Source organism: Peromyscus maniculatus, chromosome 8 (assembly GCF_049852395.1).
Source record: "Peromyscus maniculatus bairdii isolate BWxNUB_F1_BW_parent chromosome 8, HU_Pman_BW_mat_3.1, whole genome shotgun sequence".
NCBI lineage: Eukaryota > Metazoa > Chordata > Mammalia > Rodentia > Cricetidae > Peromyscus > Peromyscus maniculatus.
This window is the reverse complement of record NC_134859.1, coordinates 82,721,428-82,736,869: the sequence shown is the minus strand read 5'-3', so window position 1 is coordinate 82,736,869 and position 15,442 is coordinate 82,721,428. Positions and strand designations below refer to the sequence as shown.

Below are 15,442 nucleotides of genomic sequence, written 5' to 3'. Positions count from 1 at the left end.
GTCCTCCTCGGAAACCCCTTCTCGATACACCAGGGATCTCCTTCCTCTTTCGCTCCCAGACTATGGCGCTCATGGCCCCTCTTGCCATCCTCAGCTCTCTGTGTCTCCTCTAGGCTGCCTCTGCCCATTGGAGACACCCCACTTCCTTTCCCCAAGCTCTGTCCTTTACTTTTCGTGACCCTGCTTCACATTCTTCTCTCAGAAAGTCTCCGTCAACTAAAACTGCACCTGGTGACTGCCCCCCCCTCCCCCCCCCCCCCCCCCCCCCCCCCCCCGCTTCCACTCCAGAACCCACAGTACCACTTAATGGAAACCGTTGGTACCTCTGCTCACACTCCTCATGGAGAAACGAAGTTATCTGTTTCTTCCCTTCCAACTCCAGGACTCCCTGGAGCCAAGGGTCCGGCTCCACAAGATGCCGGCCTTCCCTGTGGTTAGGAACCAGGTGCTCCCCTCAAGCGTGGCTGGGGAAGCCTGGCTGACTGCAGCTCCCTGTGTCTCCCGTTCCTCCTCTCTTTGCAGAGTTCTTTGTTGATGGGCTGGGGAGCCTGTTGGTGGGCTCGTGCCCAGAGGTGACTGTACAGCACCAGCCACGGGAACCACAGAAGGATCCGGACATGGCTGCCATGGAGAAGTCTTATAACACATACCGGACCAACACCAATGCTCAGGTCCAATTCAAGCTAGCTCTCCACTACTTCAAGAACTATCTGCAGTGCTCCACTTAGAAGTTCGAGGAACAGGAAACCCAATAAACAAAGCAGATTGGCTGTGGGCAGCACAACTAGTAGGACTGACCATTAGGGATACCAAAGACAGACTCCTCCAACGAGAGGCGGAGGGGGCAAACCGGCTGGTAGCTGGAGCAAGGGCTATGGGTAGCTCAGGTACTGAGTTATTCAGCTAGAAGACGTTAAAAACGGGCTACTGTGGAACAATCTTTGAACACTGTAAATATGTATTGCTTTCGTTGTTAATAAAAAGCTGATTGGCTGATAGCTGGGCAGGAAGAAATTGGGTGAGACAGCCTGACACAGAGAGAAGGAAGATGCTGGGAGAGGAAGGGCAGAGTCAGAGGAGTCGCCATCCAGATGCAGAGGGAGCAGGAGATGAACGTGCCATGCTAATAAAGGTACCGCATCGTGACAGAGTGTAAATAAGGAATATGGGTTAACTTAAAATGTACGAGCTAGTTAGTAATAAGCCTGAGCTATTGGCCAAGCATTTGTAATTAATATAAGCCTCAGTGTGTTTATTTTCAAGTGACTCCAGGAAAGGAAAACTCCTACAATGGGCCAATCCCTGATCAGGGCGGTGGAGATGACCTAACAGTTATTATGCACGGAACACCCCCCCCCCCATTTATGAAACACCTGTACAGAGAGCAACTCACTCACCTGAGCCGATGATAAGGAAGATGTTGACTGGGACCCTCCATCACGAGAATGGATGCTGGAGGCATCGAGATGGCTCAGTGGGTAAAGCCCCTGCTGCCAAGCCTGACAACCGAGTTTGATCCCTTGAGACCCACATGGTGGGAGGGGAGAAGTGACTCTCATAATCATCCTCTGACCTCCATGAGCACGTGCCCCCCCTTCCCAAGTACCATCAATAAATGTGAAAATAAAAGTAGATAGTGGCACACACCTTTAGTGACAGCACTCGGGGGCAGAGGCAGGCGGATCTCTGTGAGTTCAAGGCCAACCTGGTCTACATGATGAGTTCCAGGACAGCCAGGGCTACGCAGAGAGACCTTGTCTCAAACACACACACAAAGATGAAATGATGGGATCAGAACATCATTTTTAGTATCACCATCGTCCACACATTTTTGTTCAGTTCTGTTGTGTAGAGTCAATTAACATGAATAGCCAGTGTCCTTGCCTGGAGAAGTTACAGCCTGGTTCAGACCACAGTGTGGCTGGTAGTTAGGGCTGCCGGAAGCTGAGTTCTAGTCAGATGAGCATCAGTACTGCAGCTGGTGAGGCTGGGTGGGGGAGGGGACTGAGCACACAGCAGGGCTGGACCAGTCCTACAATGAAACGTGATAGAACTTCTTTACTCACTGTGTGGACACTGAACGCTATTTAAGCAAGATTAAAAGAATACTGACGTGATCATGGTCCTATCACAGCTGCGGTCTGTGACCCATGGTGCCACCAAAGGCCATGCCAATCTGAGTGGCCTGTAATGCCACCTGGGGCCATGGTGACATCTGGCCCCGGGCTGCTACCAAGGACTGTGTCTGAGTCTGTGGTCCTACCACAGCCAGGATCTGTGCTGATGTCTGTGACCTATGGTAACACCAAGGGCCACACGGATGCCCAGGGTCTAGGCTGCAACCTATGACCATGTTGTCTGAGGGCTAGTCCACCACCAGGACCATGCCGATGTGGGTAGCCTGCACTGCCACAGGGGGCCATGGTGTTGTCGGGGTACCGGGTGCTGCCTAGGGCCATGACTGGGTCCCTCGCCCAGCAGCAGCCAGGGGCTGAGTTGATGTCTGTGGCTCCTGTTACCATCAAGGGTTGTCTGGGTGCCCGGGGTCTGGATAGCCACCTGAGACTGTGTTGGAGTCTCAGGGCCTGGGCTGCCACTGGGGCCATGGTGAAACCTAGGCCCGAGCTGCAAGGACCATGTCTGGGTCCGTTTCATGCTGTAGCTGGGGTCTGTGATGATGGCCATGGCCCGTGTTGCCACAGGGGGTCATAGGAACCATGCATGTTGAAATCCTCACTGCCCTGGGATAGGTAGCTTTGCCCCTGGCTAGACAGTGCAGCAGGAGAGCTGGCCCCAACCGATGTCATAGGCCTTGGGGAGCTGGCTCTGCCCCTCGACTGAGGGGGCCAGTCCCAGTGGCCCAGACCAACCAGCTCAGCGCTCCTCCAGACCCACCTCCTGGGCCTTGGGTTGGCCCACCCTAACATCTACCCGTCTATGACGCTGGAGTGAGTGCAGGGACTGGTCCTTCGCAATGATAACCACAGGATCTCCATGACTCGGGGCAACAACAGGATATCTGAGAGGAGTTTTGGTGAGGGTCCAGTGATGATGACATGCCAGAGGCAATGAACACTTTGTGAGTGGGGCTGACTGGACAAAAGGGAACACTGCGTGACACACCGAAGGACCCACTGGGGTGAATGAAGAAATGTTGGAAAGATGGAGGAGTGGGGTGGGTTTCTTGTTCGTTTGTGTTCTTTTGTTTTTAATTGATTTTGGGGCGTTGGGTTTCTTGGGGGGGAATGTTGCAGGGGTCAGGGAGGATGTGGAGGGGCTGGGAGGTGAGTGGGATTGGGGTGCATGATGTGAAATTCCCAAAGAATCAATAATTATGTTATATATATATGTAACATATATAACAGTAATTATGTGTGTGTGTATATATATATATATATATATATATATATCATAATTATATAAAGAATACTGACCTGAAAATTCTTCATCAAATCAACTGGAAATAAAGGTAGATAGCCATATGCTTGCTTCAGCTAATCATAAGCGGCTAACTAGCATGATGGTGGGAATCATTCCATATACAAATAAACTTTAAACTGTCAATGTGCCCCAGCCTTCAGTTTCATAACGCTAAAATTGCAATCATTTCATTTTTCACCAAGTCGAATTACAATAATGTTATTCAAAGCCAGATGTTACGATGCACAGCTGTAAGCCCAGAACTCAAGAAAGAGAGATAAGAGCACTAAGGCCAGCCTGGGCTATGAGAAAGCCTGTGTTTAAGTGAATGGACAGGGGCCTGGAGAGATAGCTCAGTGCTTAAGAGTGGTTACTGCTTTTTGCAGAGGACCTGGGTTTGGTTCCCAGCACCCACAGGATGAGTCACGATGTCTATAACTCCAGTAGCTCCAGTTCCAGGGGGTTGGAAACCTCTTCTGACATCCAAGGCTTCTGCATACATGAGACACATACACACACTCAGGCACACATATGCACAAAAATAAATTTAAAATAAATAAATGATTGGATGACTGAACGGGTAAATGTGAACCAGAATAACTCTGATCTTATTTTGTTGAGATGGCCTGGCCTAGAACTCACTTTGTAGATCAGGCTGGCCTCAAACTCATGGCAATCCTCCTGCCTCCACCTCTCAGTGCTGCAATATCAGGTGTGAGCCACCACTTCTGGTTTGATTTTAAGCTTTGAAACATTGACTTTAAAATATACTTATCTATTATAATTTTTGTATAATTAATGTGTAATATAAAATAAATATTTAATATTATAGAATATACTAGAATAAAAATAACTTCTAAGTCATGAAAAATAATGCTAATTTTAAAATTTACATTTACTCCAATTAACTCTTGAGGCAAATATTGGACACTCTGAATACACTTCACTTTATATTTTACTTCCTGAGTGAATTATTGCTCAGAGCTGGTTCATAGAAAGCCAAACACCGGGGGCTGGAGAGATGGCTCAGAGGTTAAGAGCACTGCTTGTTCTTCCAAAGGTCCTGAGTTCAATTCCCAGCAACCACATGGTGACTCACAACCATCTGTAGTGAGATCTGGTGCCCTCTTCTGGCCTGCAGGGGTGTGTGAAGACAGAACACTGTATACATAATAAATACATAAATCTTAAAAAAAAAAAAAAAAGAAAAGAAGAAAGAAAGAAAGAAAGAAAGAAAGAAAGAAAGAAAGAAAGAAAGAAAGAAAGAAAGAAAGAAAGAAAGAAAAAGAAAGAAAGAGAGAAAGCCAAACACCAAAAGGGAGGATGAAGGGGGCGGGATACACCAGCTGGCTGGCTGTGGTGAGGGCCTTTAATCCCAGCCTTGAATTCAGGATTTGCCAATCAGGTATATAGTGAGTTTTTTTGTTTGTTTGTTTTGTTTTTTCCAAAACCCAAGTCAGGGGCTGGGAAAATGGCTCTCAAGGCAAAGCTCCTGCTACCCGGGCATGAGGACTTGAGCTCTCAGATCACCAGCACTCAAAGCAAGGTGTGGGAACCCCAGGCACGCTCACAGCAGCTCTCACAGCCTCCATTTTGACGGGGTTATCATCGGCCTGCTCAAGCACGGTCTCTTCTCTACTTCCAGATCTAGAACCATCTCTCCAGGAGAGAGTCAGTGAAGATGGAGCTCTGGTAGAGTTTGCTATGACCCAGGAACCCCTTTTCCTCAGGAACACCCCATGTTCTAAAGGCATGTGAGGCATTCCATTCAACTCAAAGGCTTCAGGAAGTCCCTGAAACCCGCCAGACACACTAGGCCCCTCCTTCCCAAGTGTATGGATAGATGCGGTATGAACGGCTGTGAGGCATTCTCAGATGAGCTGCACTGCCTGAAACAGACATTCTCCAACCGCAGAGCTGCCTGCAAATTGTACAGGGGCTCTGGGGTTGCAGCTTTTGTGACACCGTGGGCTTTCATGATGCAGCTGTCTTTTGGGTCCTTTCTGCTCCTATGGTAACCCCTCACCCATAAGTAGGTAAGTAACCCCAATAAATAACACCCTGTAAGTAACACCAAAAAAGCTCACTGGTTCACTACCATGGACTTGGGGGGGTTGTGGTGATATTTTATCTGTGTACCCCAAAGTGTATCTGAGGATCAGAGGAAAAAGTCAGCCACTGTAGTAAACATAGAGATCAGGCAATGGTAGCACACACCTTTAATCCTATCACTTGGAAGGCAGAGATCCGTCTGGATTTCTGTGAGTTCAAGGCCATACTGGAAACAGAGCCAGGTGTTGATGGTACATACCTATAATCCCAGCACTAACTATAACGGTCTGGAGGTCTGTACAGACAGACAGGAAGAGGAAGTGATGTAGCTGGGCGGAGAGAGGAAATGAGATGGCAGAACAGAACGGCATATAGGCGTGGGTAGACAGGAAGTAGGTCTCTGGCTGAGGCTCTCCAAATGGTGAGAACATGGCTGGCTTCTTTTTGCTTTTCTGATCTCTCGATTTTAACCCCACTATCTGGCTCCGGAGTTTTTTTTTTATTATTATTAATAAGCCTGTTTATAAATTCGTCTTACAGGGGTTTCCTTATTTTGGCCTGTCATTGGTTCCCTAACTGGGGTGAGTAGACTTTGTCCCCATCTTCCCAAGGGTAGTATTACATGACAGTGTGACATTAAGGGTCTCTGAGCACAAAACGGGAACATTTCTTCCTTTGGATGCCCCTATGGCCCTAGCAAGTGGTTCAGTGACCCAAGCCTGGGAAGACACCAGCCACATCTGAAGACTGGCAAGGCCCAGAGGCTCTCCTGAGAAGTCCCAGCCACACCAAATGGAGTGAACGAGTGGATGAGAAAAACCGAATCCCAGGCAAGGAGAAGGGAAGCAATCCATTCATTTCATTCCGTCACAAAGAAGGGGGTTCCAGTGAGCATGCCAGTTGAGCTGAGACTAAGCCAGGACAGAACGTGGAGGGAACGCAGAGGGCGAACCCGAACAGGGAGAAGTGGGGATGGAAGGGGGGAGTCACTGTCACCCCTGTAAAGGCAGAAGGAACTGTCGCCTACACCCTGCAGGGATAGATTCCTGCCCTACAGCAGCTCTTGAGAAACCATGCCAGGCCAGTTGTGATAACGATGCCTTTGATCTCTGGTCTACACAGTGCTGGGTGGCGGAGGAGTGAAACCCTGGAGAGGGAGAGAGGAGAGAGATAATGCCAATGTGTCCTCTGTGAGTCAGGGAACCCTTTTTGGGGGTAGGGGGAGCATGGCTTGGAACTCACAGAGATCATCCTGCCTGCGCTCCCAGGGTGCTGAGATTAAAGGCCTGCGCCACCTTGTCCGGCCTTCATAAGAATGAAATAAGCAGGTAAACAGGTCTGGAAATGCCTGGTGTTCAGGCTCAACCTTCAAGGAAGGGAGCCCCTAACAAGCTCAAGGTAGAATTGGTTTAGTTCTCAAAATGGGTTTCAAACTTGTTTCTTTTCCTATTTATTTATTTATTTATTTATTTATTTATTTATTTATTTATTATTTATTTATTTATTTATTTATCCATCCATCCATCTATCTATCTATCTATCTATCTATCTATCTATCTATCTATTTATTTATTTATTTATTTATTTTTAGGGCAGGATTTCTCTGGCTGTCCTGAAACTCCCTCTGTAGACCAGGCCAACTCAGAGGCAACCTGCATCTGCCTCCTGAGTGCTGGGGTTAAAGGCGTGCACCACCACTACCACCACCACCACCCAGCTAGAAAAGTTCTTGTGCATTCACTCCTCAGATCAGACTGTTGCCAACAGAGCGTTCTGGACTTGGGCTGACCACGTTCCTGATGGCATGCAGGGGTAAAGGAAGTCATACATTATACTGAGGAGGAGCTATCAGAAGGACAGCGGATAACTCCCCCCAGCACTAGGAGTGGTGGGCAAAACGAACTCAGGAAAGTGGCCAAGAAGCCAAGGGAGGGCTGGAGAGACGGTTCAGTGGTTAAGAGCACTGGCTGCTCTTCAGAGGACCCCAGTTCAATTCCCAGCACTTACATGGCAGCTCACCACTGTCTGTAATTGCAACTCCAGAAATCCTGACACCCTCACACAGACACACATGCAAGCAAACACACCAATGAACATAAAATAATTAAAAAAAAAAAAAGCCAGGGACTGAGCCGACCAGGAACCAGCAAGGCCAGTGTGGCTGGCATGTCACTTGAGGAGTCTGTGGACCTGGCACGACTGCCCTACCGCACTGAGGCCAATGGGTGTCTCGGACACAACCAGAATTGGATCCAGTTCTAAAATCTCTGGCTTCTGGGCATCAGTCTCTGGATCCTAAGTCCATCTGGCCAAGCTAAAGACAGATACCTTGAGCCTGGAGAGTTAAGTGCATCTGTCCTGGGGCAGCTAAAGACAGACAGACAGACAGACAGACAGACACACACACACACACACACACACACACACACACACATACATACTCCCTGAGCCTGGAGAGTAAGTGAATCTGTCCTGGGGCACAGTTCTGCTGTCACTCAGACTTGCGAAACACTGGATTCCTTAAGAAAGTGAGACCTGCCTGAGATGGCTGTTCTTGGATGTCAGTGTGAATAAATCTGAGATTAACTAAAATCTAAAACTGGGGGGCACACCTGTGAGGAATTTTTGCTAAATCTGAAGTGGGAAGATCTGCTTCTAATCTAGATCTTGATGTGGGAAGACACACCTTTAACCCGGCCACATCATCTGCTGGAAGCTTCCAGTCACCAAGGCTGACCTGGCTACAGCTGCTGAGTGCCAGATCTGCCAACAACAGAGACCAACAATGAGCCCCAGATATGGCGCCATTCCAGGTGACCAGCCGGCGACCTGGTGGCAGTTTGACTACATTGGCTCACTTCTTCCTCTGAATGGACAACACTTTGTCCTTACAGGCGTAGATGTTTATTCAGGTTAGGAATTTGCCTTTGCTGCGGGTAACGCTTCTGCCAAAACCACCATCCATGAACTAACAGACTGCCTTATCCACTGTCATGGTATTCCACACAGTAATGCTTCTGACCAAGGAACTCATTTCTTTTTTTTGTTTTTTTTTTTTTTTTTTTTGCTTTTTCGAGACAGGGTTTCTCTGTGTAGCTTTGCGCCTTTCCTGGAATTCACTTTAGAGACCAGGCTGGCCTCGAACTCACAGAGATCCGCCTGGCTCTGCCTCCCAAGTGCTGGGATTAAAGGCGTGCACCACTACCGCCCAGCCCAAGGAACTCATTTCATAGCCAGTCATTGTGGATCAGCTGGACTGAAGCCTGTAAGTCATTCTATAAATCCCCTTTACATCTCTCTCTCTCTCTCTCTCTCTCTCTCTCTCTCTCTCACACACACACACACACACACACACACACACACACACACTCATTATATAAATTCTGTTACTCTAGAGAACCCTGGCTAATACATCACACAGCAAACAGATTGCACTAGTGTGTGGCTCTTCTGTTTGCACACGCATGGCATCTTATTATGCGTTTGTTTGGTTTGTCTTTTGTCTCAATACAAGTTTGCAGTGTGTGTGTGTGTGTGTGTGTGTGTGTGTGTGTGTGTGTGTGTGTGTCCACCAAGGCCAGCAGAATAATGATCCACAGGAGGCAAGACTACCGTGGATTCAACACGACTCACTAGCCAGTGCTGGTTCAAACTTTGAGAACCTGACACCAAGGAGTTTAATCTTAGGTATATTTAAGCACAGCACAATTTGGTGAAAACTTTCCTGGTGATAATTAACTCAATCTTATGTGCACAACAAAGCTTAAGACATGACTACATTGAAACTCTTGGTAAAGTACACGTAGTTTCTATAGCGATGCATGCATGCCCTTAATCCCTGCACTCGGGAGGGAGAAGCTAGCCTGTCTCTGAGTTCGAGGCCAGCCTGGTCTACAGAGCAAGTTACAGAACAGCCAGGACTGTTACACAGACAACCCCTGTCTCAAAAAACCAAAACCAAACAAACAACTTGTTTCTATAGATGGACTGAGAGGAAAACAGGCTACTGATAAGGGTCTGGGGGAGGATCTGGTGCGGTCACCAGGCTGTTAATCACCACCTTCTAGGTGGAAACAGGTTATATACATCTCTCTCAGGGAAGGGACACAACCCAGTGTGTTTAACATCCTGATTCCCCTAGTGCTTCTCTGTGAGCACAAACACCTCTGTGTGAGGTGCCCCCACACACAGCAATTTCTTAAACTCTTGTACAGCACTTACGGAACAGCCATTGTTTATTTTGGCAATTCTCACTGTATTATAATAAACAATACAGAGTCGAGAACTTCCTTAAACAAGCCGGATGATCAGTAGGATAATGCCCCCCCCCCCCACGGTGAAATTGCTGAGTCAAAACGACACGTAAACTGTTCCTAGACTGACCTGCAGAAACACATTTAGAGTCAACAAAGCACGAGAGAGCCCAGGGAAGTGTCTTGGTGTGTGTGTGTGTGTGTGTGTGTGTGTGTGTGTGTGTGTGTGTGTGTGTGTGTGTGTGTGTGTATCTTTCTAAGGTCTGCCTGCCTGTCTGTCTGTCTGGATCTTTCTAAGGATCCAAATGCTAGAAGTTTCGGCAGTCGGGGCTTCAGAGGCGCGCGCCGGAGGTCTGTCTGTCTGTCTGTCTGTCTGTATCTTTCTAAGGATCCAAATGCTAGAAGTTTCGGCAGTCGGGGCTTCAGAGGCGCGCGCGGAGTGCAGACACACGCGGGGGAGCAGAACTGGAAGCGCCGCCGATCAACGGTGCAGATAACCTGGCCTGCGTGGAGCGCTGGCTGCCGCAACCAGGTGGGGCGCACTCTCCGGCATCCCGGGTTTGCATCCCAGGCGCGTCCGGGGTTTGAACGGCTGTGCCACCATGTGCCAGTCCGCGTCCTTCCCCGCTGGGCCAAAGCGCCCTGGCCACGGTCCTCCTCCTAGAAACACAGTAAACAAGCAGACAGCGCGAGGCTGCGCGAGCCGAACCTCCTGCCCGGAGTCCGGGGCGCTTTTTCCAGACTCGCTCCGACCCGACAACTCGCCGCCCCCCTGGACTTGGGGGCAAGGGCCGGGACCCCTGGAGGAGCACCGGAAGCAGTGACGCCTCGGGGCCCGGGAACGTTTGGAACTCGTGGGGACAGGGGAATCGTGGTGGTTCCGTGTCTGCCCGCCATGGCGGCCCTCGGCCAGCGGCCCAAACCAAGTGCAGCGAAGCTTAGGAAAGGTTACCCAACGTCATGTGGCTTGAGAAGGCTGCCGGGCGCCTAAAGCCGCCAGCAGGTCCCATGGTGTAATGGTTAGCACTCTGGACTTTGAATCCAGCGATCCGAGTTCAAATCTCGGTGGGACCTCACTGAACCTTTTTTTGGCCTTACACTCCTTGTTTTGGGGCCTGCAGGAAGTAGCGAGCAACTCGAGGCTGGACGCGGGACGCACTGACCTGCAGGACGGCTGTTCGGCTTCCCCCGGGTTCAACACGCTTACATTTCAGGAACAGCCCGGGCTGGGTGGCACTGCGCACGCGCGCCGAGTCAGGCGGAAAAATACATGTGTTGATGGAAGACTGAACATAACTTTACCCCGGAGGGAAAAACGAAAGAACTCGAAGGCTCCCGAGGCTCTCCTGGCGGGGTACGGCCTCACTCCACGCGCCTGGGAGGTCCCGCCCCGTATCCTCTGATTGGCTGGTGTGCCGAACGCGCGGCGGGATTGCTTTGTGAGCAGCAAATGAAGTGGCCGGACAGGGCTAAGGGGCGGGCAAGTGACGCCAGGAGACCTCTGATTGGTCACAAGCGATTGGTACCCGGAGGCTGGTGCGTTTGGGGGGTCAGAGACCCGAGGTTTGGTTTTGGTTAAGCGCTGCTCACCTAGCGAGGTTCGTTTTCCAATTAGACAACAGTCCCTTAGCGGACAGCTGCCCAGGACCGTTTCTCACCGTCCATGGGGTGCTCCTCCAAGCGGAGGACAGACATTTGCTAAAGGTTTCCCCCTGCAGCAGCGCGCGCGAGGCCGTGGGACCTGCGGGAAAAGGCGCACCTCTACGACAGGGTGAAGATGTATGCAGGGAGTATTGTCATCTTTGGATTCGTATCTGGATTTTGAGATGTGTTTTTCCCCGTAGGGTAAGTGACGAGGGAGCCTGCTGACGCATTATGGTCTCCCTGCAGAGTGATTGGCACTGTGGCTATAGGTCCCCACCCTTGGGAGAATGCCATGGAAACAAAAAGGAGCCTCGCTAGACTCTCCTATGAATCCTCAGAGCACGCCTCTTCCCGGCCCGACCCCACGCACTCTTTAAAACGTCTGAATGAATCCGTTTGAATGAGCCATCCCAGCCTCAAAAAATATCTAAGCATGAGAGGAGGAAGGACTTGCTCTCGCGGAGAATAAAGCTGGTTGTCAACAGTACACTAAAGAAATTAAGATAATATCCGGATGGATAAACATACCGATGGAACAGAATAGAGAACCAAGATACAGCCCCACCTTTATGGACAGTAGTCAATTTATAACAGAGGTGTCCCGGAAAGAAAATGTAAATAATAATAAAAGTTGGCACAATAGAGTAGAGCAAAGGACCTCCTTGACACCGGACCGTTGTGTTTATATGGAAAAATATGAAATCGGAATCCTCTCTAATTTACACCAAGCACAGCAGTGAATCCCACGTGAATTGTTGACCTGAATGTGAAGAAAGCCGGGAAGCTTGGGGTGACAACCTAGGGGAATACCTGCATCTCAGTTTAAACAAAGCCTTAATTAAAGACCCAAGAGTGTCACGCTTCGCGAGATGAGTGTGCCACTCTATGCTCTTATTAGAAGATACCAATAAGAGAGAGAGCATGTCTGTTGCTCAGTGGTAAAGTGTGCAAGGCCCTCGGTGTGCTGGCATAATGAGAAGACAAAAGGTAAGCCACAGAATAGGGATTTGCATGTGTAATGCACAAGTGATAACGAAATCTAAATAAATAAATATAACAAATTCTAAAAATCTGTAAGAAAACTGCAGAAAAATAACAAAGCCATGGACTGAGGGGGGATGGCTCAGCCAGAAAAGTTCTTGTACACAGTAATGAGGACCTGAGTTCAATCCCCAGAACTTGTGTATAGTTCTCCAGGCTGGGGAAGCAGAGACAGGAGGGTCTCTGGGGGCTCACTGGCCAGCTCTTAAGAGAAGCTGTCTTTTTAAAAGAAGAAAGTGAAAGATGCCTGAGGAACTACACCTAAGACTGACCTCTCGCTTCCACATTCACAGCCACATGCGCACACGTTTTTAAACAGCAAAATCAAGAGGAAAACCGCCTCAGACTTGAGTGGGCACCTTGCTTTGGAAACCCCAAACAGCCTTTACATGGCAGATGTGGCAGATCATTAAAGAGCTCAATTGGATGCCACATAGCTGCCTAATGGCAGCGCCGGTCAGCATCGTGAGTTCTGGGACAGCCAGGGAGATGGAGAAAGACTCTGCCTCAAAATAAATAAATAGACAAATAAATAAATAAATAAATTTTTAAAAGACTTGGTCTAAAACAAAAAGCTATCCAGCAATATGGTTTTGCTTTTACTAGACACAAGGATGCATTTACAAGCCCAGTCCACATCTAGGTGTCATAGGAAGATCTGGATAAACCCATCCTCCCTCCATTGGCTAGCTATATCTGGGTAATCTGAATGTTCTAAGCCTCTTTTGGTAAAAGAATAACAGTGGTGCCTTTTGCCTGTCAGTGTTTTGAGAATTTGTAAAACAAACAAAAGCCCTAGGGAGGTGTGTTGTCACCGGCCTATCAATAATCCCGGCACTTGGAAGGTAGGAACAGCAGGATCAGACATTCAAGGTCATCCTCAGCTACACAGAAAGGTCGAGGACTGCCTGGACTCCGTGAGATTCTGTCAGAGAAAGAAAGAGGCCAGTGATATGGCTCATGAGTGAAGTCACCTGCCATACAGTCCTGGTGACCTGGGTTCCACCTGGGAACTTGCATAAAGAGGAAGGAGAGAACTGACTCCCAGAGGTTGTCCTCTGACCTTCACACACACACACACCTTGACACACATTAACCTCCACCCAACTCACCAGGAACACGCATGTGCGCGCGCACGCACACACACACACACACACACACACACACACACACACACTCCATGGGAGAGCGAGAGGAGAAGCCCTTCGTCTCTGTCTGGACTTGTCTGCTGTGTTCAATAATGCTGATTTCTAAAAAGACGACCAGACTAGTGAAGTCCTAGAAGCTCAGATACTAGAAAGAAGAAATGCTAATGCAGTGAGGGAAAACGTCGAGAACACCGACAGCTACTTAATGTATTTGCTTATGCATTTCTAGTCTGGATTGCAACAGAGGGAGAGAATGAGAACTGAGGGGTGGAAGTTGGAGGGCAATTGGGAAGAACATTCTAGCAATTGGTGCTGTCCATCAACGGAACAGTCTTGAGTGATGGAACCTCTGGTGCGGGGAACACAGAGACCTCTGTCTGCTGTGGTGTCGGAAGTTTCTGCACTCAGGGGGAGTTGGCACTCCATAGAGTCAGGCCTTCTGTTTCCATCCGAAATGAATCCTCACTTCCAGCTCAGCTTTGCTGGCCAGGAGCTTTCCGCTCCCCCCGTCCTCCTGCTTTTCTGTTGGTTTGTTTATTTGTTGGTGCTAAGATTGTCAGTCAGATAACTTTTTGCCTCAAAAACTAGTATACACACACACACACACACACACACACACCCCGCTGAAATATAAGTTTGAGAAACATGATCTGAATTAGGTGGTGGTGGCACACACCTTTAATCCCAGCACTTGGGAGGCAGAAGCAGGTGGATCTCTGTGAGTTTGAGGCCAGTCTGATCTACACAGGGAAGCCCAGTCCCAGGATCCAATAATTCCAGTTCCAGGGAGCTGATGCCCTCTGGCCCCTAAAGGGCACTTGCATACATATGGTGTACATTAACTTATACAGGTAACACACTCATAAATAAAGTAAAATGAATAAATCTTAAAACATCTACAAAAATATCAGAATGTATTCTCACATGTTAAGGATAAGTATCTTTTATTTGGCTTTTTTTTTTTTCCTGAGACAAGTAGCCCAGGCTGGCCTTAAATTCACTACAATATAGCCTGCCTCCATCCTCCAGCAGAGGGCTGGAATTGTAGGCATGCACCACACCTGGATCATCTCTCTGTCTCTGTCTCTCTCTCTCTTTCTCTCTCTCTCTACTTATTCATTTTATTTTATGTATGAATGTTTTGCCTGCATGTATGCATGCCTGTGCACCTAGGTGGTCAGAAGAGGGCGTTGATGTGGGTGCTGGGAATCGAACCCAGATCCTCTGCAAGAGGAACAGGTGCTCTGAACCACTGAGCAACCTTCCCCATCCCGATGTATGTTATTTTTAAAAAGTTGGTTTCAACCAGAATTCCCTATCATCTTTCTCTTCTTTTTCTAGCTCCAGTTCTCTTCTGGCCCCCTTCTTCCTCTCTCCTAGCCCCTGTAGCTTTGGAGGGAACCTCTCTTTTCTCCTAAGAGTCTGAGAGGTCCCTTCTCATGGTTTTCTTCCCAGGAAGAGAGAGATTGACTCAATTTTCTGGAAGGTACTACAGAATACCTTTTGTGTAGCATGCTGTCCCAGTCCAAGTCACCAGCAGAGGGCAGCACCCTTGGACCAACAAAGTTGGTTTTGGAGTCTACCTTCCCCAGCCTGCCCTTCCTTGTCTTGGTTTCCCTTTGCAGGTAAGATAATGTATGTGCAGCACTCACCACACTGTCTGGCACACAGTAAGCCTGTGAACTGCAGAACATAGACTCCTTTCACACAAGTTGACCAGCACCCTCTAGGGTCAATGAGATAAAGCAAGCCTTGACCCCTGCCCTCAAAGAGTCTGAAATCCTTAAACGGAAAACAAAACAAAAACCCAACAATTTAATTGGAGCCGGAGAAACATCAGTTAAGAGAGCTTGCTGCTCTTGCAAAGGACCCAGGTTCTATTCC

At 48.7% G+C, this 15,442-nt stretch overlaps 1 protein-coding gene, 2 long non-coding RNA genes and 1 other non-coding gene across 6 annotated transcripts in view; 3 read left to right on the top strand and 1 right to left on the bottom strand.

Moving 5' to 3' along the window:
- Positions 1–784, top strand: part of B4galnt2 (beta-1,4-N-acetyl-galactosaminyltransferase 2 (SID blood group)) — a 55,073-nt gene extending 54,289 nt beyond the window's left edge. For both annotated transcript variants that reach the window (XM_016007895.3, XM_076543208.1), the window contains one exon: positions 523–784. In XM_016007895.3, coding sequence (XP_015863381.1) covers positions 523–728 — 206 coding nt within the window. In that variant the 3' untranslated portion in view covers positions 729–784. The remainder of the gene's footprint in view (positions 1–522) is intronic.
- A 3,841-nt stretch (positions 785–4,625) lies between these two features.
- Positions 4,626–11,135, bottom strand: LOC121831438 (uncharacterized). Of its 2 annotated transcripts, XR_013041875.1 has the most exons (3): positions 10,889–11,135; positions 9,856–10,385; positions 4,626–6,619 (listed from the first exon to the last, which is right to left on the bottom strand). It is a non-coding gene; the product is annotated as an uncharacterized LOC121831438 (long non-coding RNA). The 2 variants fall into 2 exon arrangements; XR_006074873.2 differs by lacking the exon at positions 4,626–6,619 and having other exon boundaries at positions 9,679–10,385.
- On the top strand, positions 10,728–10,799 carry Trnaq-uug (transfer RNA glutamine (anticodon UUG)). Its single transcript has one exon. It is a non-coding gene; the product is annotated as a tRNA-Gln (tRNA).
- A 1,081-nt stretch (positions 11,136–12,216) lies between the features above and the next one.
- LOC143266999 (uncharacterized) lies at positions 12,217–12,964 on the top strand. Its single transcript, XR_013041876.1, has 2 exons — positions 12,217–12,356; positions 12,704–12,964. It is a non-coding gene; the product is annotated as an uncharacterized LOC143266999 (long non-coding RNA).
- The last annotated feature ends 2,478 nt before the right edge of the window (positions 12,965–15,442 follow it).